The sequence below is a fragment of the Xyrauchen texanus genome, chromosome 41 (assembly GCF_025860055.1).
Source record: "Xyrauchen texanus isolate HMW12.3.18 chromosome 41, RBS_HiC_50CHRs, whole genome shotgun sequence".
Lineage (NCBI taxonomy): Eukaryota > Metazoa > Chordata > Actinopteri > Cypriniformes > Catostomidae > Xyrauchen > Xyrauchen texanus.
Genome location: NC_068316.1, coordinates 26,236,643 through 26,262,255, shown reverse-complemented (window position 1 = coordinate 26,262,255; position 25,613 = coordinate 26,236,643). Strand labels below are relative to the sequence as shown.

Here is a 25,613-nt window from a genome sequence, read left to right as displayed (position 1 = left end):
ATTAAAGGGCTTGTGTGTATGTTTTGACCGCTGAAGTGTGAAATCATGAGCATTCAAAAACAGACTCTTATATAATTTAAAACCTTTGTTAACATAATCTACTCAAGGGGATTTTGGCTTACATGATGCCTTCACAGGGCTTATCAATGGGAGTATTATAATGATAGCCAAGCTGTAGGGTCATTGCAAACAAAATTTACAATAAAATGACCAAATGTCTGATATTTTTGAGCCCCACATCTTTCAGCAATTCGCAGCTCTCACAATGGAGGGTAAAGTCTTTGAAGGATATAGGGATGATCACTTCTGAATGGAACGCACCCCATCATTAAGATGAGTTGAAAAGATATAGCAGTGTTAGCCAGAACTGCCTGAACTCTTTGCCAAGTTTCACCAAACCCATATGTACATGCTGTAGGAGTATATTTGTTGTTCTTTATGTTTAAAGTGTTTGATGAAGTTAAAATATGTCATAGTGTATTACTGCAACTTTAAAAATATGCATGTTTACACATTTAATAAACATTTTGTTAGATTTTTGTTTTTTTGTATGCATCATTTGTAGTATTTAGATTGAGTTTACATTATGTTAAAAAAAAATGCTACCACCCCTGGAGTTCACAAGTTAGAATCCAGGGCGTGCTGAGTGACTCCAGCCAGGTATCTTAATCAACCAAATTGGCCCGGTTGCTAGGGAGGATAGAGTCACATGGGGTAACCTCCTGTGGTCGCTATATTATGGCTCACGCTCTCGGTGGGGCACGTGGTTAGTTGTGAGTGAATGATGTGAAGCACCTTCCACCTGGTGTGAAGCACTCTATGTCTCCACGACAAAGTATTCAATAAGCCACGTGATGATGTCAGACTTGGAGGCAACTGAGATTCGTCTTCTGGTACCTGGACAGAGGCGAGTCACTACGCCACCACGAGGACCTAGAGTGCATTGGTAAATGGTCATTCCAAATTGGGGAGAAAAAGGGGAGAAAATCAAAAGAAAAGAAATGCTACACTCTCTTTAAGAACAGTGGCTGTTCAGCAAACATGTTTCAGTTGAGTGGTTTCTTTACCACAACTGTGCTGTATGCTTGAGTTAATCTGACTGTAAATAACCAAACAGGAATTAAAAGATACTTAAATCAATGAAAATGAACTGTGTGGATCTCAACTTTGACAGATATCTGGACCGAGGGGGCCCTAAAAGAAAATTGGCCCCAGGCCAATTTTTTAGGCACTTATCTCGCCTAGGCCGCCAAATGAGCCAAAGAGCGCTTCTAAATAAAATAATTAACCCCACTCTTACAACATTTGAAGTGAACACACTTTAACTTAACAGAAACACATAAACAAGATCAGCAACAAACTCATCTATGAGCGGCTTTAAGGGCAAACCACTATAATCGGGATTAACGGACTTCGCAACAGTAGATGGTGATAAATGGCACCATTTCCGTGTTGCGTGAGAACTATTCTCAAATGAACTTCTGTGAACTTCAATCTAGTCACTGTAGCTTTCGCAGAAATGTATGACCCAATGAGAAGATTGACAGCCCTTGGCCCAATCAAATAGACACACTAGATAAACAAATACACTATCGTCCAATCAGATTGCAGTACATGCGGAATGGGCGTTGCTTTGCGTGTTGGGAATATACAATTGTTGTTAGGAGGTGCAGCACTGAAGTACGTGACTGAACGATTCGTTGTGAAACTTTTGAGAGTTTCTTTGCAGCTTTCTGTACAAATAACACACATTTAAACAAACAAATGGATGAGAAAGGCACAGACGGAAATGGTGTTAAATATTATCGCTTGTCAGAGGTGGAGGAACGGAACTCTTTTAAAAGCACGTGGATTATCATCCACAATAAAGTATTCGATGTCACAAAGTTTCTCGAGGAGGTAAGTTATTTACGCAAATATTACATTTGCATTATATCATAACTGTTTTGGAATTTAAAGCATGCATACATAATGTTTTTTGCATCGTGTAAACAAACATTATAGCATTGTTTTGGTATTGTTTAATACATTTGTGTTATTATTCATGCAAAAAAATAAATTAAATGAAACAGTGAATGCATTTAAAAGCTCATTACGCATAGTCAAATGTTTTCAGGGGTCAAAATGAGGATTGAATGAAGAAACTTGCCAAGTGCGCACAAAGTATACCTTTGACCAAAGAGATTTATTTAATCAGTTGCCAAATGTGTTTAATGTGAAATTGCCTCCAACGGGCTGCAATCCATGTTAAAATATAAACCGGTGAAATTATAAATATAAAATAAAAATATGCAAGGTTGTTTCTTCATTAAATTGATTCTGGAGGTCAGATCAATTTGAGGGGAAGTTGCAGTTTCAAGAAACACACTTTTAGTTTTTTGATCATATAACCTCTCTTTCCAATACTATCAAGATCTACGTTTATCCAGGTTACAGGTTAATATCTAGTCCAGTAATGCAGTCTAACTAGGCCTAAAAATGGACTAAGTTATTTGGTAACACTTTACAATAAGGTTCTATTTGTTAATATGAACTAACAATGAATACTACTTTTACAGCATTTACTAATCGTAGTTAAAATTAGTTACAACATAACTAATACAAAATCAAAAGTGGTATTTGTTAACATTAGTTAATGCACTATGAACTAACAGTGATCAATTTTATTTTTATGAACTAACATTAACGAAGAATAATAAATGCTGTTAAAAAAAAAATTTACAGCTAGGAAAATTAAGAGGTTACTCAAATTCTTTCTTAAATTAGCATCTCAACATTTATGGTAGCCATTCCATTCCAGTGTCTGTTGAATTCCAACACAAGCACACCTCATTCTACTGAGGTACTGATTAGGTGATCACCTTAACCAAATCTTATTTAATAAGGAAAAGTGTATATAAAAAAAAACACTGCTGTGATCATCATTATCCTCTTGCAATAGGACCAGCTTGATGGCAAAACAGTGCCAGCAGTACCTCATAAGTAAATGGAATATATATATATATATATATTGACCGTGCCAGAAGAATTGAAAAAAAGTTTTCATTGAGGAAAAGAAGGGTTCAATTCTGGCTTTACTGGCAGAGGGATACAGTGACCGTCAGGCTGCTTCCATCCTTAACATTTTAAAGATGGCGGTTCATACGAACAAGGTCAAGAAGCAGACATTGGGGACAACAAAGCTACAGACCTTCAGAGGGTGAAAACGACTCTCCAATGACCGGTATGACCACCAACTAATTTGAATGGTACTCAATTGTAGGATGACATCAAGTGACCTACAAAAAGAATGACAAGTGGCAGCTGTGGTGAAGTTCACTGCAAAGACAGTTTGAAACGTGCTCTTAGGGGCAGGGCTGAAGTTGTGCAAAGCCAGAAAAAAGCCCTTCATCATTGAGAAGCAAAGAAGGGCCAGGCTGAGGTTTGCAAAAGACCATAAGGATTGGACCGTATAGGACTGGAGTAAGGTCATCTTCTGGTTGTCTAATGGTTACCTGAAGAGGCCTACAAGCCACAGTGACTCACACCCACTGTGAAATTTGATGGAGGATCTGTGATGACCTGGGGGTGCTTCAGCAAGGCTGAAATCAGGCAGATTTGTATTTGTGAAGGACACATGAATCAAGCCACGTACAAGGTTATCCTGGAAGAAAAATTGCTTCCTTTTGCTCTGACAATGTTCCCCAACTCTGAGGATTGGTTTATCCAGCAGGACAATGCTGCATGCCACACCGCCAGGTCAATCAAGGTGTAGATGGAGGACCACCGGATCAAGACCCTGTCATGGGCAGCCCAATCTCCAGACCTGAACCCCATTGAAAACCACCAGAATGTGATCAAGAGGAAGATGGATGATCACAAGCTGTCAAACAAAGCCGAGCTGCTTGAATTTTTGTGCCAGGAGTGGCATAATGTCACCCAACAGCAATGTGAAAGACTGATAGAGAGCAGACCAAGACACATGAAAGCTGCGATTGAAATTCAGGGTTATTCCACCAAATATTGATTTCTGAACTCTTTCTAAGTTAAAACATTAGTTAGCACATTAATATTGTGTTGTTTAAAAATTAATATGAACTTGTTTTCTTTGCATTATTTGAGGTCTTTTTTGTTATTTTGCCCAGTTGTCATTTTCTGCAAATAAGTGCTCTAAATGACAATATTTTTATTTGGAATTTGGGAGAAATGTTGATAGTACTTTATAGAATAAAACAAAAATGTTAATTTTACTCAAACACATACATATAAATAGTAAATCCAGAGAAACTGATAATTTTGCTGTGGTCTCTTTATTTTTTCCAGAGCTGTATATTGTTGAACTTGTTTATTGAGGGTAAAAGGCGTGAAATTATGTGATAAAATAACATTACAGTATAAAAAAACAAGATGCGTTTGCTAAATGAATTAGTAATATAAACAATATACTTTGAAATTGACATTCACAGTGTGTTCGCAGTTCGCTTAATCAAGGTCAAAGGGCATTCGTAAGTAAGCATTAGTTGATTTCCTGATAAGTCAAGTATGATCTGGAAGGTTTGATTTTCTGGTGTCCACAGCACCCAGGAGGAGAGGAGGTGTTGCGAGAGCAGGCGGGTGGAGATGCCACGGACAGTTTTGAAGATGTTGGGCACTCGACAGATGCACGTGAGATGTCCAATTCTATGGTCATAGGAGAGCTTCATCCAGTAAGTCTGTTTGTCAATTGCAAGAAGGCCTTTCTGTTCTGGTTAATCTTTAAGTCAGTATCAGGTATAGGCCTAGCTGTTGAAGTTCCTGTGTGGCTACTGACATTTGTGGTTTTGTAAATGTGGTGTATTTTAATACGGATTGGGCACACTGACCCTGTTTATATGCACTTAAGAATACAGTTTATTCCAACGTTTTTGCAGAAAACCCTGAAATGTATTGTAAACAAGAACTATGTTTTCTTTACGGCACTTAAAGAGAACTCCATAAGAGAAAGCCATTTAACAAATACAGGTTTCTGCAAGAGAACGCTGCTTATGTAGTCATGTAAACACACATGCGGCGTTCTTACAGGTTTTTAAAGCATGCGCATGTGCGTGAACAGACCAGATAACAAAATTCATAGGATAGAGCCATACATCATATCCACAAATACACTATAAACTATACCTATTTATACACAACAATTTAAAATATCGACTACTGTTCCTCAAGTACACTGGGGGAATTCCAAAGTTTGACATAAGAGGGAAACTCCACTAATGCTGTGCAAATCTGCTGCAGGTCACGATGAAAATTTAAGGAAACAAACACAGCAATGATTCTGGAATATCTGGAAATAAAGCAAAGCAACACATAAATAAATAGGACATTTTTCCTCGGATGCCATGTTTGTTATTTACACAAGCATCGCAGGGAAATTATGTTGCTGTGGAGAAAGCTGCTCACTGACCAAGCCGCATGTATACGGGAGTAGAGAGAAAGCCACGAAAACATTGCATGTAAACGCTTAGGCCGACTTCGAGTCTTATGCAGCTTTTTCACAATAAACGGCTTTCTGGTGTCCATGTAAATGAGCTCAATTTTGCACATTTAGACATGTACAGTAGGGCTGAATGATTATTTGAAAATAAAATTGAAATTGCAATTTGACATAGTGTGATTTTCTAACCGCAAGGGCTATGATTTCATTCAATAAATAAATAGTCTTGCACTGCTCTGTATTGTATTACACATACTAGAAGCATGCTTGAGGCTAATAAGTGAGCATGTAGTATTTACAGCACTCTAGATTTTCTAATTGCACACTGCTAACAGTTACTATCCAAATCTAAAGAAACCTCATAAAACTAGGTTTTTGTGTACAGAAGAGTGGATGAGAGCATTTCTCTGCATTACAAGGCCATTGCTAACGCAACCAAAACCAGAAATACCTTCCTCTACCAAAATGAAGGCTTAATGTTTTATCCAAAATGCATAGCAATGCCGAATGCAAGGTAAGAATATAATTATAAGTAGGGATGCACCAATATGGAATTTCTGGGCCGATAACCGATAGTTCACAGTGTGATTCTACACTCAATATTGTGTGAGAGGACAACAGAGAATGGCCAGACTGGTTCGAACTTACAAAGTCTACAGTAACTCTGTAACAACCATTCTGTACAGTTGTGGTGAGAAGAATAACATCTCACAATGTATTTCTGAGATGCGGGTTGGAACTGTTTTGGCAGCACGAGGGGGACCTATACAATATTAGGCAAGTGGTTTTAATGTTGTGGCTGATCATTGTATGCAGTTACAGACAAATGATATAGAACAGAGAAATCAATCATAGAAACTTTAAAATTCCCTTCTATCTTGCCTGTATTTGTCTTGAGTTTCTTCAGTCACTGCCTGGAAAGGGATGACGTGAGCTCCTCTGTCTTCACTCTCATTGGTAGTCGCTTGTGAATGTCGCTCGTCATTTGCATAAAGTAGAAATTTTCTCAAATTGTCTTGTCGCTGCCCACAGCAATCTTTTTCGCCAATGGCCGCAGCAGCTCGTGTCAACGGAAGTCGCTGTGCTCTTCACGTGGTGTGAACCACTTTTGACGATTTTAAACTATACCTTGTATGTTTTTCAAAGTCTGTTTATTTTGCATTTGTTGCTTAGCAACCATCAGTCAGCACTAATACTCAGAAGAGCATAAATATTTAATCTGTAGTTTCATTTAAGTGATTGCATTACAACATTAAATTGATTTTAAGAGTAAACTGATTTATATTACAAAAAAAAATCAATACAGTATATCAGAACATAGCAGACCCACAGTTAACCAAAATCACACACAGTTTCCTGGCTGGAAATGATTCATGGATTGTCCGACATTCTTGGGTTTTAATCTTGGACAGCATCAGGCCTGTCGATGCATACTTGTATCTCACAGAATCTCAGATGTTTTCCTTGACCTACATGGGCTGGAGATACTATCAAAAACTTCGAATCCATTTTTATCCCTCCTAGAGGGTCTGGAATACTTTTGGATTTGGCACCATCTTAGTACAGAGCCCATCAGATGACAGGAAGGGAATTTATTTTCTGAAATAATTTTTACTTCCCTCACAATAGTCTGTGTTTCCTCACAATAAGTTTTGTGTTCCCTCGCAATGGGCCTCATTCATAAAACGAGCAGGACAAATTTTTGTGTAAATCGTTTGTAAACCAGTTTTGACGTAAATTCTCGGATTTTTAAAATGTTAGTTTGTATGAAATTTACACCTGCTCTTGACTACGTGGAAATCGCACATAAGACATCCGAATGAGTTGTGTTCTTTCAGGCAAACTACCATGACAACATTTTTATAGAAGTTAAATTAAATAAGTAGAAGGCCCGTTTTCTGTGCAAATTACTTGTATATTTACGAAAGTTTCACGAATGAGGCCCTATATCTTTATGCATCCCATAATAAAATTAAGCATGTTTTAATATTGTAACCATAGTTGAACTATGGTATTTGTAGGAATACCATAGTAACCCCAAAATGTACAATGGTTGCACTACATAGAGTATTTTGACCATGATATTCATATTTAAACCACAGTAACACTACAGGAAAATCAAACTATTTTAATAATAATCATAATGTTTTCTCATTTGTTTTGTACCATAAATTACTTTGACTAAAATATTAATATAACCTTGAAATAAATTAAAACGATGGTATGTGTACTACAAATGAATTATGTTTTTTTGTCAGAATGACTATCATTTTTATTACCAAAGTTTTAGGATATTGTATTAGTACTATGGTTTTACTCTAAATATCATGGTTAAAATGTTGTCACTGTTGTTAAACGATGATAACATTTGTGGTTGCAATGGTTTTTCTACAAGTATCATAGTTCAGCTATGGTAGTGGTTCTCAAACCTGTTCCTGGAGGACCCCCAACACTGCACATTTTGTATATCTCCCTTTTCTGACACACCCAAATTAATTCAGGTCTTGGGAGTCCCCACTAACGAGCTGAGTTGAATCAGGTATGTTTGATTAGGGAGATTTCCAAAATGTGTCGTGTTGGAGGGCCTCCAGGAACAGAATTGAGAATCACTGGTGTTAATCCTTGGTTACATTTCCATAAGGCATGGAAAAAGCTATGGCAAGGAACACAAAACAGGAACCATTTCAGAAAATGAATTCCCTCCCTATTCTCTAAAGGAGCTCAGTTTTTATGACAGTATTAGGACTTCCTTTTTGACAACCAATCTGAAATTGGTCCATATGTTTGGATTATTTTTGAATCCTTTTATGTGGTAATATTCTATTAGACTCTCAAAATGTAATTGTTGCTTATTTTGCATTGTTATTGAAATGTGAATGTATTTATGTGATAATTGTGATAATTATCACATAAATACATTGTGATAATTTTTTTATTAATGCCTTTTCCTCTGCCTTTCCCCCAGGACGACAGGGATAAGCTTGCCAAACCACCAGTACGTAAACCATGTTGTTGTCTTTTTTTCATATTTGTGTTTTTAAAAGAAACACACACCTTAGCCTTGCACTGTTTTGGACCCACATTTGGTGGCACTGTATAAACTTGCTTTTGGTTTTTCTGTTTAACAGGAATCACTTGGAACAACTGTTCAAGAAACAGCAAGGTATGTTCAGAAGGATTTCATGGTTTTTAAAAAAAGTTTTTAAAAGTAACCTGCTAATGAGAATAATACAAGTAGATGCAATTGCAAAAAGGGATAAAAATGATACTTTCTGCAATATGGCTGTGAGTTAGTAAAGTGCTTCCTAATTATGTACTGTATATGTAACATATAGGATATTTTTCTTGTGTGAGCGGTCATGCTATTATGTCTCATCATATGAGTTTGCAACTATTTGCTCAAGCTTTTTATTTTTTTTTCACTAGAAACTTTCCATTGAAGTTCACAAACAGCATTAATAATTAAAACTAATTACCAAGTGCTTTGTTCCAAACCTTCCATTTCATCTTTTGTTCTAGCTGGTCAAACTGGTTGATACCTGTTGTCGCTGCTGTAATTGTCACGTTCATGTACCATATATACACAGCAGAGGAGGCATGATGGACGCGCTCAACGTACATGTTGAAATACAATAACCATAATCCATTTCAGGTTGTCCTATCACCATAAATATTCTAATAATGAAGGCACACTTTTTGCACATTCAGTTTGTTGTCACTTATCCCTAATGTTTTTATAAGATCTATGAAAGTATATTTTAGATTTACACTTGGCATTATAAATATGTATACACAATTACACCGAATTCAGAATTGATTGTCTAACGGTTTTGCTGTTGTGTAATACTATGTGTATACCATTTATTGGTAACACTTTATTTGAATGTGCCTTTGTTACATATATTACATGTATTTACTATAGTAATAACTGTTTATTATGTATAATTACAAGCAACTAACCCTAAACCAAACCCTTACCCTAACCCTATAATAAGTACATGTTGTTAATAAGTAATAATCAGTAATTACTTGTGTAATTACACGGTAACAAGGACACATTAAAATAAAGAGTAAGCCATTTCTTCAGTTGTCCATGATGAAATTAGAAATGTGAAATAAGCTGAACACTATCACATACATAAACAAAATTTTCTTTTCAAAGGAATCATTTAGTTTGAACTTTTACCTTCAGATTGCAGTGCAATTCTAATTGGACTGGAGTTAAATAATAAAAACATGTGTACAGTTTTTTACAAAATCTAAAGAATAACATTCAAAATGTAACAGAACATGAACAAAATAAAATAATTATTAAGTCACAAATATGCAGGCATTAATCGCTTCACTTGATATTTAGAAATGTTATTGATTACTGGAAATAGCAGATCCATGGATATAGCTTTTCAAATGGGCGAATCACAAACTAGTCAAGAATGTGTATTTTTTTTTTTGTTTGTTTGTTTTTATATGGACTGGACATATTTTGTGAAATTCACCCAAAAACTGTTAATTATGTTTCATTTCTTGTTATTTAGGTTGACTTTCTGTGTTTAATTATAACAAGTAATCGTATCACTACAGAGACAATCAGTGTGCTGAAGACCCACACTGTTTTAATACTGTTGCAGAGATCAGAGAGTATGTTTGGGCTGCCAGTTACACACTGATGTGTGCACCAGTATGAATGGTGCTGATACATTCCCTTTTTTATATAATACATTCCCATTGTGATATAATATACAAGTAAAATTCCTATAGAATTGTCCATCCATGTATAATCTCAAAGAAACAGATGTTTGCTGTGTGTCCTCGTCATATTGAAATGCTGCTACCACACTAATGTTAATGGCTGAGAGAATGACACGCTGTAACATTCAAGTGTATTGGTGTCATGTTGACTGGAATGCAGCAGTCAAATCATTCAGCTTTATTGAGTCACAATAAACAAAGAAACTGATTATGCATATTTCTGTAAACATTTTTCTTTTGTCTACATTTAATCAGGGAAACATTAAACAATGAAGTTAAAGTCATATAAGTGCAGGGGACCTAAAAAGCACTTCATAAATGACTTCACATTAGATAAAAATAAATGCCACTTGGTTCGATACTTTAAGAAATACAGCTCAAGCACCCTTTTCAAGCAAAGCATTTACCAAAAAAACAGGTTTCCAGTGATATATACTGTCCAAAATTAAAACCAAAAATCGAACGTTGGTGGAACACGTCCACAGTTGATATGATGAAGAACAGACTTCACCAAAAATCACCTTGACACCAGTTGGTTACAAGTCATTGCAAAAATGGCTCTATAATGTGAAGTTGTTTTCTGAGAAATGCCCTAGCATCATTTGTTGATAACACCTCTAATGCGATGACATTTACACATTTTTAAATGTGACTTTAATGTCCAAATGCCATTTGAGGCACCTGTATTTGTGCATTATCATAAAATGTGACAACACTGACATCTGCTGGTGAGTCAGAGCTACAACAATGTCACTGGAGAGGACTGTTGTCTATTACATCTTACAGGTGGAATATTGAGCTTATATAGTAATACAATCTTAAAATTGTGTCTCAACAACAAGTCCTCCTTTGTCTAATATTTGTAATTGTTGTGTTCATAGAATTATCCATACAAGAGAGACAAACCTTCATCCTTAACACTGACTCGCTGTTTTAAATATAGTGTCAGGATATATCTATATTATTAAAATGCATCTACATTTTAATAGCTCTGCTATATTATACTTTTGATGGTATTTAAATTGCTGAAACTATCTTAGACTATGAACTTTACACCATATAACCTAACATGGTTCTTAACATAAAAGTGAACATAGGTAAATAAAAAGCCATTATAGGTCAAATATATCTACCCAATCATGTTGTAGTTGGGCCCAGTTGTGTTGAAACATAGCTGTAGGTTTGCTGTGTGTGTTTGTTTTGGCTGTGATAACAGTATGTTTTGAAGATCTCACTGATCTGTGGCCAGCAGGTTGAGAGAGCAGCCAGGACAGCTTAAAAGGAAATAAACCTGGTGTAACCTACAGGCAGGCAAGGGGAGCCTGTTTACAGTTCTTCCTGTTGCATTGTGACCCCAGAAAGTATTTGGGCACTTGAGCCAAACTTAAAAGTGGATTTCATTGCATACAGTAGCTAACAAAATATAACAAGTGACATCTTCAAACAAATTATGCAGTCATTTGTATTTTACTTTTCTAGGCCATTTTAGCGATAACTTTTGAACAACTGGTGTCAATTAGATTTTTAGAGGATGTATAAAGTTCAAACAGGTGTCCTAGCATAGTAACCTCAGGTGTAGTTCATCACATGTTCCACTAATGTTTAAAAAACAGAAAGTGAAGAGATATTCCAGGTTCAGTACAAGCAGAGTTCAATCGACAGAATTTGTGGCATAATATTGATTACCACAATAATGTATTTTTTGGGCTGTGCACGCCACTGACGCATACACCTGCTATTGACTGCACTAAAAGAGTATCACAAAGAAGTTGTAATGGACATGCATCAAACACGTTCGTATTCGAGAGTATACTCAGAGAGGTTATGCGGTCGACCAGGTACGAAGCGATCCGGAATGCGTAAAAACGAAGTTTATCTGGGCCTTTACATTGGAAGTGAATGGGGCCAATCTGTAAAGTGTGTTTACATGCATGTTCTTACACGATAATGCTTAATAAGCCGACAACTCGTGTGGTCATGTAAACACAATAAATGCTGTTCCTTTATCGGTGTAAGGTCATAAACGATGTAAGAATATACCGATCGACACGGGTAGATTTTTGCCCATTAAGCCGAATTCATGTGGCATGTAAACACCTTTACGGTGTTCTCACTGGCTTATCCAATGTGCTCACCTGTTGAGCGCATGTCTCTTTACGGTTAGACGTGAAAAGCAGAGAATAAAGGGATTGTTTCAAATCTCATGTAAACACGGTTTTCTTGCTTTGACAGATTTGAATCAACTGATTTTTGTAAGTAAGCAGCGTATTGATGTGTATGTTAACGTGCTTGTTTCAAAAGTATAGCCACAAGACTTAAACTATATGAGCGTTCACATGATTTTAGTGTGATGAAATTGCAGAATAATTTAACTTTGTTGCCATGATGATGTAATAAACCCTGTAATCCTGGGAAACAATGATTTAAAATAAAAAATTAATAGAAGAATTATTGAAAGTGCTTTTATAAAATTATAAACTTCACGTTTCTGCCTTTAAACCCTCCAAAAATTGCCCCCATTTACTTCCATTGTAACTTAACATTGTAGGGTCATGTCAGGATGAGTCTGCAGGAAGGGTTCCACATGAGGGAGGAGGATATCTTCTCTGTAATGCACAGCATTGAGATTGTCTGCAATGACAACAAGCTCAGTCTGATGATACTGTGACACACCGCCCCAGACCATGATGGACCCTCCACCTCCAAATCGATCCTGCTCCAGAGTACAGGCCTCGGTGTAACACTTATTCCTTCTACGATAAATGCGAGTCCGAACATCACCCCTGATGAGACAAAACCGCAGCTCGTCAGTGAAGAGCACTTTTTGCCAGTCTGGTCCAGCAAAGGTGGGTTTGTGCCCATAGGTGACATTGTTGCCGGTGATGTCTGGTAAGGAGCTGTCTTACAACAGGCCTACAAGCCCTCAGTCCAGCCTCTCTCAGCCAATTGAGGACAGTCTGAGCACTGATGGAGGGATTGTGCATTTCTGGTGTAACTCGGGCAGATGTTGTTGCCATAATGTACCTGTCCCGCAGGTGTGATATGCAGATGTACCGATCCTGTACAGGTGTTGTTACATGTGGTCTGCCACTGTGAGGATGATCGGCTTGTCCTTCCTGTCTCACTGTAGCGCTGTCTTTAGGCATCAGATAACAAAGAAAACAAGTTCATATTCATTTTTTAAAAATACAATACTAATGTTTTGACTTAGGAAGAGTTCAGAAATCAATATTTGGTGGAATAACCCTGATTGGTTTGGAGTGTTATTTCTGAGATACATTCATGTCCTGGAGGGAAACACTGAAACATGCATGTTGTGTCTCCTTATGTAGTTCTGTATTCTGCACATGCTGTTCATAACTTTTCAAATTTGAGTGGAAAAAAAAAGGCATTTATCTCTCACTGACACACTGAGATTACACTATTTATCTACCCAGAAGACAGCAATGCAAGCTGGAACCTGCCAGTGGGTGGGCGTACCTCACTATGTAACTGATTAATGAACCACATATATTTTCCTTTGGAGTTGTTTTTAGATTGTAAATGTTCCTCAGGAGCTATTCTCCTGGAATGATAGATCCTTGGATATTTCAAACTTGGATAGAGGAACATAATGAATGAGAAGCGAATGGAGAACGGAATAGACTCCGATGATGATCTTCAACCCGAGGAGATACCCGATTACCTGCGAGACAGAAGAAGAGCCAAGTCCTTACCTGCGTATCCCGAGCAGGCGAACCTTTACCACCAAATCTCTCAAAACTGTAGAAAACGCGTAAAGTTCGCGGATGCGCTCGGGTTAAATCTGGCCAGCGTGAAGCACTTCAACACCAGCGAGGATCCCCAGATTCCTGCCAAAGTGTTCTCCAGGCTGAAAAGTTTCCCGCTTCATCACGACCGAGACTTCATGGATGACTTGAGCGTAAACCTCAAGTCCAAACTGACACTGGAGCGCCTGGTACCGGCTTTCAAGATGCCCGTCGACTCCAGTGACATGGAGATGCGGCTTACGCGCTGTCACATCGCGTTGGAAAGCGTCACGAGCACACAGTTTGATGTGCGTGGGATCATAATAGTGATGGGTACGAGTAACAGGAGAGAGGTTGGTGTCAGGTATACTTTCAACGACTGGCTGTCGTTCGTGGACGCTCAGGCCATTCTGATGCCCACCGAGAACAAAACGCACCGAGAACGCTTCTCCTTCACCATGTACACGCCTCCCTTCTTGGTTCCGAGTGCATCTGTGCATTTCGCAGTGTACATGAAAGAAGATAACTGCGAATTCTGGGATAACAATGATGGACTGAACTATTCACTGAAGTACAGCTCGACACCGTGTGAGACTGCAGATTTTCACGCGATATGAAGAGAGATGGTTTTGCGCTTTTACGCACTTGCACCCTGATCGGATGAAAAGGATTCTTTAGTGCGTTTCTGACCTTAGAAATAATAAAAAACTTTCGTACCCGACTTTGCCTTAAAAGGATAGTTCACCCCAAAATAAAACATTCTGTCATCATTTACTCCTCATGTCGTTCCAAACCCTTCTTTCTTTGGTGAAACAAAAAAGTATATGTTTATCAAAACCTCTCCGCGGCTCTTTTCCACACAATAAAAGTGACAAAAAGAGCATAAAAGCCACAAAAGTATTATAAAACTGGTCCACGTGTCTCACATACTTAACAAGTATTCTGAAACCTTTGAGAAATAGACTGAAATGTTCATTTGATGAAAATCTTCTCCACCATTGTAGCTCTCAGAACATGCATTGCATTGTCTCGAGACATGCAAAATCAATGGTGTTACTGAAGTCAAACCTGGCACAAATCATCTTTAAACGCCAAATTTGATTAAAAACAAGCGTGAATGAGATTTGAGATCCATTCATGCTATTTTAGCAAATAACAAATATAGCAAATAACAATGTTTGTCTGTTCCGTATTAAAAGTTATTCTATTCTATTCTATTGACAAGGGATACTATTGCTCAAGTCATATGGACTACTTTTATGATAGTTTAATGTTTTTTGTGCAAATAATTTGTTTTTTATTAATTTTTAGCATTTTTTGAGCCTCAGTCCCCATTCACTTTATTTGAATGGAAAAGAACACCTGACACTCAAAAAATATTTTAGCTTATTTTTTCAGATGTACACATTTAAATTTCATAACAAATTTCCTATTTAAATGAATTACATTAAAAATATTATTTATTTATTTTTTGTTAAAATTATTCAATTCAATTTGATGCACATTTGTTATAAAATGTAAATGTTTTTTGTGTAGAAATTCTGCTAAACACCTCCTTTTGCATTCTATGGAAGAAATGAGGGTGAGTATATGATGACATAATTTTCAGTTTTGGGTAAACTATCCCTATAAGCCTCAAGGGTATGGATAAAAAAAATGGGGGGATGTGTCCTGGAAATTAAAGCTGGCAAGAGAGACTAACTGGCATATAATAGCTGTAAACTCAATCTGTGCATTGGTTCAGCAGGCCAACCTTAATGGAAAATGCCAACCACCTTCCATTCTAAGTGCATTTCAGAAAAAAATGGAGAATATTTGGAACATTTGCAAAGGATCACAAACATCAAAAGAACTACCGATATATCCCATTGGCTGGACTTCTGTTGGAATACTCTTTCACAAATGACATTGATTAAGCTCAAACATGAAAAAGTGCCTTCTCTATCAGTATTGTACAAATCTCAACACTGTAATACTGTCTTTGTTCTGCGGACACTTACTGTACAGGGAACAATTCAGCAGTGCTTTATCTTACAGCTTGGACAGCTTCAGGTGTCATCAATAGAAACTACTGAAATATGCTTTTCCAGATGAATTAAATGAACTCGATGCATATCTGTGTTGGACTGTAAATTTAAATTGTGGGTGTACTACTTAGAAGTGCCTTGTAGTAGCCTATGTTTTGTAAAATGCACAACTCACAAAACAGGTGAACATTTGTTAAGCGTTCAGTGAAGTGAAAACTGTTTTTAATTGCACCAGTTACCATGAAGGATAAAAATATAATTCTGTTCAGTAGTAACATATGATTGAAAAAGCTTTGGGGCAACATTGCTGCTAAATGAATGTGCTGTAATGATAAATCATGCATATTTTGTGTTTCTTTTGAACAATACCTGGCATTTTAACCGTAATCCATTTTTTGAATTACATATAAAGCAATGAGTGTGGATGGTTGGAAAAAATAAAACGCAATGTTTACAGTTCTTTCAGCATAACGGCAAAGACATTGACGGCAATGAATGTATAATAAGCCTGTATGTGCCAATATAAGATCAGTTATCTATCATTACAAGTCATTTACAGTCCATTTGCTGTAGTTTTAACCTCCAAGGACTGTTTGATTTGGTTCATGCTTGTTATTGCCTACAGGCAAAGTGAGATAGAAGGTGACATTCTTTGTTTGGTTACATGCTAATGGTTGATAAGCAAATATTCTTAATGCATGCAGTAAAATGTTTTCTCTTTTGGAGTTTAGAGCCATAAATATGTCTTATATTTCTTAAGACTCTAGTTATACACGTGCAGTTATCCCCTGACCTTGACGTAAACATCAAATACTGTTGTTTACACATTCATTTCCTGTTGTTTAGCGGCAATTACATCGTCTAGTACTTCTTCATGAAAGCAATGACCCAATGGTGAGTTTTGCCACCTTGTGGACCCATTAATTATTGCAAATAATTCCAAGTGAATTATTAAAACCTTAAAGGCTCAGGTATACTTTGTTTTCTGCGTTCACACTGCAGATTGCTTAGCCTTTCAAAGTACACTTATGAGCCAAAACATTATGACCAACTGCCTGATATGCTGTTGGTCCTCCGCGTGCTGCCAAAACAGTGCCTAACCGCCGAGGCATGGAATCTACAAGATCCCTGAAGGTGTCCTGTGGTATCTGGCACCAATACATTAGCAGAAGTTCCTTCAAGTCCTGTAAGTTGCGAGGTGGAGCCACCATGGATAGGACTTGTTGGTCCAGCACATCCCACAAATGCTCAATCAGATTGAGATCTGGAGAATTTGGAGGCCAGTGCAACACTTTGAATTCTTTTTTATGTTTCTCAAACCATTCCCAAACAATGTGTGCAGTATGGTAGGGCACATTATCCTGCTAAAAGAGGCCACTGCCATCAGGAAATACCATTGCCATTAAGGGGTGTACCTGGTCTACAATGATGTGAAGGTAGGTGGCAAGAGTCAAATTGACATCCACATGAATGGCCGGACCCAGGGTTTCCCAGCAGAACATTGCCCAGAGCATCACACTCCCTCCACCGGCTTGTCATCTTCGCACAGTGCATCCTGGTGCCATCACCTCCCCTGGTAAACAGCACATATGTACATGGCCGTCCAGGGGATGTAAAAGAAAACGGGACTCATCGGACCAAGCAACCTTCTTCCATTGCTCCAAGTTCCGACACTCGTGTGCCCATTGTAGGTGCTTTCAAAGGTGTACTGGGGTCATCATGGGCACATGGAAAGGCCTGCGGCTACACAATCCATACACAGCACGGTGTGTTGACACATTCTTCCTGTAACCATAATTACAAATTTCTGTGACTTTATGAAGATGTTCTGTTGGTTCGGACCAAACGGAATAGCCTTAGTTGCTCTTGCACACTGATGAACCTTGGGCGCCCAAAACCCTGTTACCGGTTTGTGGATTGTCCCTCTTCGGACAACTCACCACTGCTGACCGGGATCACCCCACAAGCCATACCGTTTCAGAGATGCTCTGACCCATTCGACTGGCCATAACAATTTAGCCTTTGTCAAAATCACCCAGGTCTTTACTCCTGCCCATTTCTCCTTCATTCAATACATTGACTACGAGAACTGATTGTTCTCTTACCATCTAATATACCCAGACCTTGACATGTGGCCTTGTAAGGAGATGATCAGCTTTATTCACTTCACCTTTGAGTGGTCATAATATTTTGGCTCATCGGTGTATACTCTTTTGACTGTGAGCGAATACAAACACGTTTGATGCATGCACACTATGGCTGCTTTGGTTTTGTACTTTATATTTACCTATATTGAAAAATAAACTCACCCCCAAAGTATTCACTGGAGTAAAAAGTATGAAACCTAGCCCTCATTTTTCCAGTATATAATGGCTGGACATTGATACAATACTTTGGTAAATGGAGGAGAAAAGGAGTTTAGAAAGAAATATTGCACTTTGGTTAAATGAAATAGGCCTGATTGATAGTTAACACCACATCACTGTACTGTAATTCATTGTGGGTGCTTTAATATTTGAGAGCAAACAGTCCTTGTATGTAAAGCAGGCAAAGTTTCTAAATTAACTCACCCGAAATCACAATAAGCATATCTGGCCCTTACATTATTTAACAGATAATCTAATGTATAACTGTCTGAGTGGAGTAATTGCATTACACCTCACTTGAATACAAATATTTAAGATGGTTAAAACAAAATGGTATGAAAACTGATATTAAATTTGGCTTCAAAATGTATTGCTTTGAACAACTCAATTTAGATTAATATCCCTCTTTGCAAAAAGAACAGTTTGTATGTAAATGTGTATTGATTTAATGTTATAGTACTACACAATAACTGTCAAATAATAGAAAATAGCTCCAAATGAAATATTCAATAAAGAGCATTACTTAAATTCTCACTAACACATTCATGATTAATGCAAGTCGCCTCTGTCTGCAGTAGCTGCCTCATGAATAATTGTAAATCTGCATGCATAATTTCATTTAGATCTCAGGTTTACATGATGCAGTTATAACTGGGCCACATGTTAGGCTATGAACCAATGTGCTTTAACAAAACTGTTTGCTTTTCCTATCCAAAATCTCTTCAAAGACATTGGGAAATATGATCTTTATACCTACCCCTCTTTTTTACCCTCATCACAGATTGAAAACTAACAGAATGAGTTATTTTTAACCAACTGGCCTTGTCAGACACCTTTAACCTTTGAAAGCAAACTCAAGTGAGATAGATGCATGTTTTTTTTCTTTCTTTTTTAACATGATCAATGTGGATCTAGCAATTATAAAGCAATGGGTTTTGCTTTGAGAACTAGATTTTACATTAGATATCAAGTGGCAACCCAACACATTATTGTACTATTTTACAATGCATAGAATCAAACATGAAGCATCTGATCATTAGTTTTGTAAGAAATACTAGCTTCATACCAAGTTACCCATATTTGATTTTAAACCATAAAATTAAAATTGAACCATTTACAGATGCAGCCACATTTAAAAATATTTTTTGGACCTGTAGTCTTGTTCAAAATCATAGGCAAAAATTATTATTTGACCTCTTCTTCAAAATAATGGCTTACTCTGCAAATATTGATCCATGGCATTCAATATTTTGCCTTTCATCATCATTTATGTTTATATTTCACCAGTAAAACAATGGCAACTTTCTTCTCTTTTTTAAAAGTTGATAAGCTATTTTTATTGTGGTACCTTCACTATGCATGATTACCATATGTGTCTGTGACCCTATCAGTGCAGAACTGTATGCTGTTTTTGGGTCGCAACCCACCAGTTGACAACCACTGATAAAGAGCAACCATTGCGGTCTAGATTTCTAGTCATAAAACTTTAAAAAAAAAAAAATGGAAAATGGAATTGACATTTATTGTAACATTGCCTTACAATAAGGAAAAATTACATATATGTACATGGCATGGCACACTGCACATCTTCATGACTGTGTAAACAGGGAAGATGGATGGTAAATCCATTCTAAAGTCTTGAATGACTCCATCATGATTGGCCAGCCTCCATTCTGATGAAGTTGCTTGGAGAGGACAAATGAAGAATGGCAAATTAGACAACCATGAATCCAAGAGCAGTCCTCTATAGTCAGAGAAAACTTAACTACCATTATCAAACCACATCAAACAGACTTCTTGTCTCCATGTTCAAGGACAGTCTTCTGGACCTCATAATCTTCCCTATAGACACCTGTGAACAAATGGACACATATAAAAAATTCTAGAGCTGCCAAAATTAATACAACGTTTAAGGAGATGTGTGTCATGGCAAAATATGTCCTCCTATTTTAGCTTAAAAGGGACTGGCAGACCAATGGTAGTCAAAACGTGTGTTTGGGAAACACATTTCACTTTTTAAATGAAAACCGACTATCAATGGTAAAGACCATTCTTGGTTGTGACTTGAACAGAAAATGATGAGTGGGATTTCATGGCACTGAATGACAGCTAAATGGCAGAAATGCACGTAATGTTAGAGACATTTTGGCAGTGAGGCGCTCTGAAGTCCAAAGGATACTTTGTAATCTTTATTTGTCCACGTTTTCAGCAGAGGTCAAGCCTGAAAGAGGCTAAATCAATATTGAACAAAGAGTTAAGTCAGAAAGATGCACGCTTCATGATGTGCCATGACACACTATATTAATACAGCATGTGCTAAACATCCATCCAAAGTGCAGGAAAGAACAAAATGAGAAGAAAAATGTAATCAGTTAAACAGATGAGAATGAGACGATGTGGACGCAACATTTTCGTAACATGTTATGGCCTTTGAGAAGATAGAGACAACTGTACACCAAAATAAACCCCAAAATATATAAAGTGTTTGGTCACAATTTGGTAAAGAGCTGCAGTTTATGTAAACATCTTGTTCAATGTTGATTATAAGTATGTCGGCCGATAGTTTTTCAATAGCTAATGTCGATCCTATTATCTAGAAAACAGTCTGGCTCAGAGACGGATTGGCCATTGGAAGAGGTGTGACATTTCCCAGTCGGCCAGTGTGTCTGAATGTTTGACATGATGCCCAACTTTGTCATCACTTAAAGACATTGGATCGAAGAAAAAGAAGGAGGCTGTTAACACCAAATGCGTTCTTGTGCTAAAAATAAAAACTAGTCGCAGCACCACGAATAGAGAAGAACATGGCAAAGCAATGGAACAACAGCACGGATGGACGCAAAAACTAGTTCTGTTTAAACGGTCCCAAATGGTGGTATTAAAAACAGTACCACGACTCTCAGCAGTTATTGGCAGTAATTCAAATACTTGCAAATATTAAGGCTGTTAGTTTAACTGTATATCTCAGCTGCAGAGTTAGTATCGTGCTGCAACCGAACGTGGAGTGCGAGATGATGCTGATGTTCTTAGCTGGTGTTTCATGTGTGATTGAATCAGTGTTTCTAACATAGTTTTGATGATTGTCACCTACTGGTGTAAATATGTAATGCCAAAGTGATGCATAATGATCTACACCTCTAGCTCTCTGCACTGCTCTCATACATCAGCACTCTTGGAATGCCTCTTGTCATCAGATTCGAGAACCAGAACTAACTGTTGTAGAACTCGAAACAGATGCAGTAACAAATGCCTAAATTCAAGCAGGTTCTTCGTAATCCTCACCTAGTTCTGCCAATAATTAAATGCCCCAGAAACAGAGAAATGGCCCATACCATGTGAGCTTTGATTTATCTGTAGAATAATCATCTTTTTCTCCTTAATCACCCTTGAGTTAAATTTGTTGACACACTGCCAAATGACTCCAGCTAAACTCCTGCAGTTCGACAGCACTGCTGCAGCCTCACCTGCTCTATATTTCACTTTAGACTGATGTTTCGGCTAAACACGACACGCGGCAGCTCTATTAAGGACGTCTCAAAAAGAGTCAAGGAAGCATTTCATTATTAAGACACTTCACAACGTGCGGCAATTTGCCGACTCGACAGGGGGTAAAGTTAAGGGTGGAAGGTAAGAGGAAAAGATGCAAGGTTGGCGGAGGAGATGCACGTGCTCATTTTTCATAGTGAAGGTTCAGTAAATAGTAACATTAAGATCAATTGCGAAGCACAGGCGGCCCTCTGTAAATATTCCCTTCATCCCTGTGACACGGACCATCTGTCAACTTCAGCCTCTCTCCTGGTATCTTCTGTCCATAACCTCTCTTTTAAAAGAGATGCGCAAGAGCATTGACGCAGCCATGCGCAGCATCCCGAGGGAGCGCAGCCCGATGACTGATGGGACGGCAAGGGAACAAGATGCATCATAGTCCAGGTGGCAACCTGAGGAGTTAAGAGGCCAGCTGGTTTGAGCCAAGTTAAGTATTTAGTACAAATAAGGTCAGACTGATTCTAAACTGTGACGTGCTATCAGGTTGGTGTGAACTAAACGTCTGTGTAAATGCTTTTTATTGTAAACATTTTTGCAGGTTGGATAAAGACTTTCAAATCATTAAAGGAATAGGTTCAGCCAAAAAATAAAATAAAAAATAATCTCTGTAATCTCATTCCAAACAATCTTCAACATTGTAACAAAAAGCATAACAGAAGTAGTCCATATGGCTCATGGTCACCATAAACTGTCATTGTACAAAAACGAGCTGTGAAGATTCTTTAAAATATTTCATTTTATGTTCCACAGAAGAAAAAGTCATACAGGTTTGTAAAGACATGGTGAGTAAATAACCAAATTTTCCTTTTTAGGAGAACTTTTCTTTAAGAAAATCCACGAGTATTTTGTAATGCGCACATCCATTTAGTGATAATTACTTATGAGATATTTGTGTGCAAATTCGAGCTTAAAAATAATGTCTTGTAACATCCTCCTCTCACTTTCTCAGTATTTTCTTACTCCATCTTCATCCAAAACAGCTTCTTTTTTACTCTCCATTGGTGAGATTGCAGGCAGACATGTCCAAGCATGTACAAAGTATGCCCCTCACACTGTTTGGACTAATATGGTTGCATTCTCAAAGCTTTTTCTCATAAGAGTGAAAGCACGATTAGTCCATTTTTCCCTTCCCCAAAAGTTTTAACACAAACGGGAAGGAAACCTAAAGATAAAGATTTTTTTTGACATAGCAAAAGATTCAATAATTGTCTGAATTATTTGCAAGCTTGTCTCTGCAACTTTACTAAACCTTTTCTTCAAGACAACCACACATTTTTGGCCAGTTCTGAGGAGTTTTTGGTTACCAAAATGTGCTTTTAAAGGCCTTTCAGAGTTACATTATGGAGGGCCACTTCAGTTTTGAGGAAGCTACTTTAAAACTGCAAAGCTACAAGAAACTCAATTTAAACAAACAACCCTTAAGTAGTTAGCTACACTAAAGCTTATAACTAAAAGTAGATACATTATAGCTATTTATATTTTTATTTTATTTTATTTATGTATTTTTTTTTTTAAATAGGGGAGACCAGGGCTAGTTGTCAAACTTTCTACTCCAGAAAATATTTCTAAAAGTCCATTTCTGCCTAGCCACATACCTTAAATTCTTGACTACAAAAAAAACTTCTGAACATTTTCATTTGTTTTGCCCAGGAAAAAAGATTCAGTTCAATGAACACATGTTGAGCTATTGTAAGAACTTGCCACAATAGTGGGGCATACTGTTACACTATGTGAGGTACGTTTTCACATAAGAACCTGCCTTTAAACCAGTTGCTTAGCTTATATGTGAACATTGGGAGGGACACATCGAAGTAAATCTACTACAGAACTTTTGGAGTGTCTCAGATAGAGCCCAGACCTTACCCCAATAGAGATGCTGTGGAATAACCTCAAGACTAGACATCCTAAGAATATGGCTGAGCTGAAGCAGTTATGTAGTGAAGAAATGTCCAAAATTCAATCTAAACATTGTGCAGGTCTAATCTGCAACTACTGGAAATGCTTGGTTAAAGTTATTGCCGCCAAAAGGAGGATTAACCCATTATTAAATCCTAGACTTCACTTACTTTTTCCACAGCACTGTGAATGTTTAATGGTATGTGTTCAATAAAGACATGAAAGATTATAATTGTTTGTGTGTTGGTAGCTATAGCACATTGTGTTTGTTTATACTTGTGACTCTGATGAAGATGAGATCACATTTTATGACCAATTAATACAGAAAACTATGCATTTGAGTGTTGCTTTTGTTTTTTGCTTTGGAAAAAGTAGCTAGTTACTAGAAAACATACTCTGTGTGCCCTTTTAGTTACCGATATGGCATTTGTACTGTGATTTTTCGTAACTTTAACCCTTAACCCAAACCCAATCCCTAAACCTAACCATAGTGTAACAACTTACCCAACCCAGAGCGTAAAAATAACAATGATATTATATACTACCTGATGTGTAGCCAAATACGGAAGAAAGCGTCTTTTCCATCCTCTGTACGTGTGTATGTGAAGCGTATGTGTTTGGTTGATGTATAAGTATGAAATGTTTTTACTAATCAAGTTGTACAAATTGGTACAAATTTACCACCTCATAGTATTTTGACGAATTCCCATGAGACAATGTTTCAGGAGTAAAGATGGAGCATTCGGTTTTAATAACATTTTGTCACACTGATTTCACTATCAATCTGAACACAAACAGATTGAACCTTGCATCTTTCTACAGTAAGAGGTTTAAAAAATGCAAGCAGCTCACAAGAGAATTTCTGCAGCAATAGAAATGCATCATACTACAATTGACAAATTACAACACAAACACTAGCAGGTCACTTCCAGAGGTTAGGTTGGAACATTTTCATGTTTTCAATGGAATATTACCAGTACCCCAGAATATTTTTTTTAAGGCAGACCAATCAAACCGAATTATGATGTCAAACAGACTCTGATCTGCTTCGAAAGCACCCTTGAGCCATAGTAAGTGAAAATACAATAATTTATGCATTAATGGTTCAAGGACCATATACAGTAAGTCTTGGTTCTGCATCAAATACGATGTAACCACATTAACAATGCCCTTTAAATGGTGTAAAGGATGCTTCACAAAACAAAAAATTGAAAACAATAGTGTGGAGTCGGCAGCGTTTCACTCTGTCCTCTGCCAAAACTCGAGTGGCTCTTGACTGTCCTCAGGACTTGTTTGTGCTGTGCCATCAGAGCTCTCTCAATTTCGCCTGACATCAGCAGGGCACATCACACTCCAGGGAGGCACCTGTGCAAACTCACCCAGAACAGACACTGTCTCTCACCATCATCAATTTTTTGACAAGGAATTTTGAGTCCAACTGACCTCGAAACTACACCTGTGCAACCATGTGTAGGAATAAATGAAAAATCTAATCTAAAATGACAAACTGAGAAGATTATGTGGCATTGGACATTGATGATACTTCTTATTTTCATGCCATGAATCCTAAGAGAAGTAAATGAGTGTAAGCGTTGGAGTCTGGATCCTGTTGTCTTGAGACCACATACATGTGGCCCTGGTCTGGACCTCAAAATTGAAAAGTGGAATGTATTAAAAAGAAAATAATAGGTTTGTTTTTAAATTAAGTTTCAGAGACCCCCTACATATAACATTAAAAATCGATCTTAACGGATCATGAGGTTTAGAAAGAATTCACAAGAAATACAGTGACTACACAGCCAAAATGGCTCAGTGTTTAAAATAAATGTAG

The 25,613-nt window shown here is 37.4% G+C and overlaps 2 protein-coding genes and 1 long non-coding RNA gene across 3 annotated transcripts in view; 2 read left to right on the top strand and 1 right to left on the bottom strand.

Annotated features, from left to right (window-relative positions):
* Positions 1 to 1,658: 1,658 nt before the first annotated feature.
* LOC127634189 (cytochrome b5-like) lies at positions 1,659 to 10,408 on the top strand. The gene is made up of 5 exons (XM_052113627.1): positions 1,659 to 1,899; positions 4,557 to 4,685; positions 8,415 to 8,444; positions 8,578 to 8,612; positions 8,969 to 10,408. Exons 1-5 carry the CDS (start codon positions 1,765 to 1,767, stop codon positions 9,048 to 9,050), a joined length of 411 nt encoding a protein of 136 aa, XP_051969587.1. The 5' UTR covers positions 1,659 to 1,764; the 3' UTR covers positions 9,051 to 10,408.
* A 3,334-nt stretch (positions 10,409 to 13,742) lies between these two features.
* Positions 13,743 to 18,791, top strand: ppp1r3g (protein phosphatase 1 regulatory subunit 3G). Its single transcript, XM_052113625.1, has one exon. The coding sequence runs from the start codon at positions 13,812 to 13,814 to the stop codon at positions 14,562 to 14,564; it is 753 nt and encodes a 250-aa protein (XP_051969585.1). The 5' UTR covers positions 13,743 to 13,811; the 3' UTR covers positions 14,565 to 18,791.
* Positions 18,792 to 19,907: 1,116 nt separating this feature from the next.
* Positions 19,908 to 25,613, bottom strand: part of LOC127634190 (uncharacterized) — a 33,568-nt gene continuing 27,862 nt past the window's right edge. Inside the window, exons 2-3 of the long non-coding RNA XR_007969331.1 lie at positions 20,110 to 20,192; positions 19,908 to 20,025 (exon numbers count right to left, since the gene is read on the bottom strand). This is a non-coding gene — a long non-coding RNA (uncharacterized LOC127634190). The remainder of the gene's footprint in view (positions 20,026 to 20,109; positions 20,193 to 25,613) is intronic.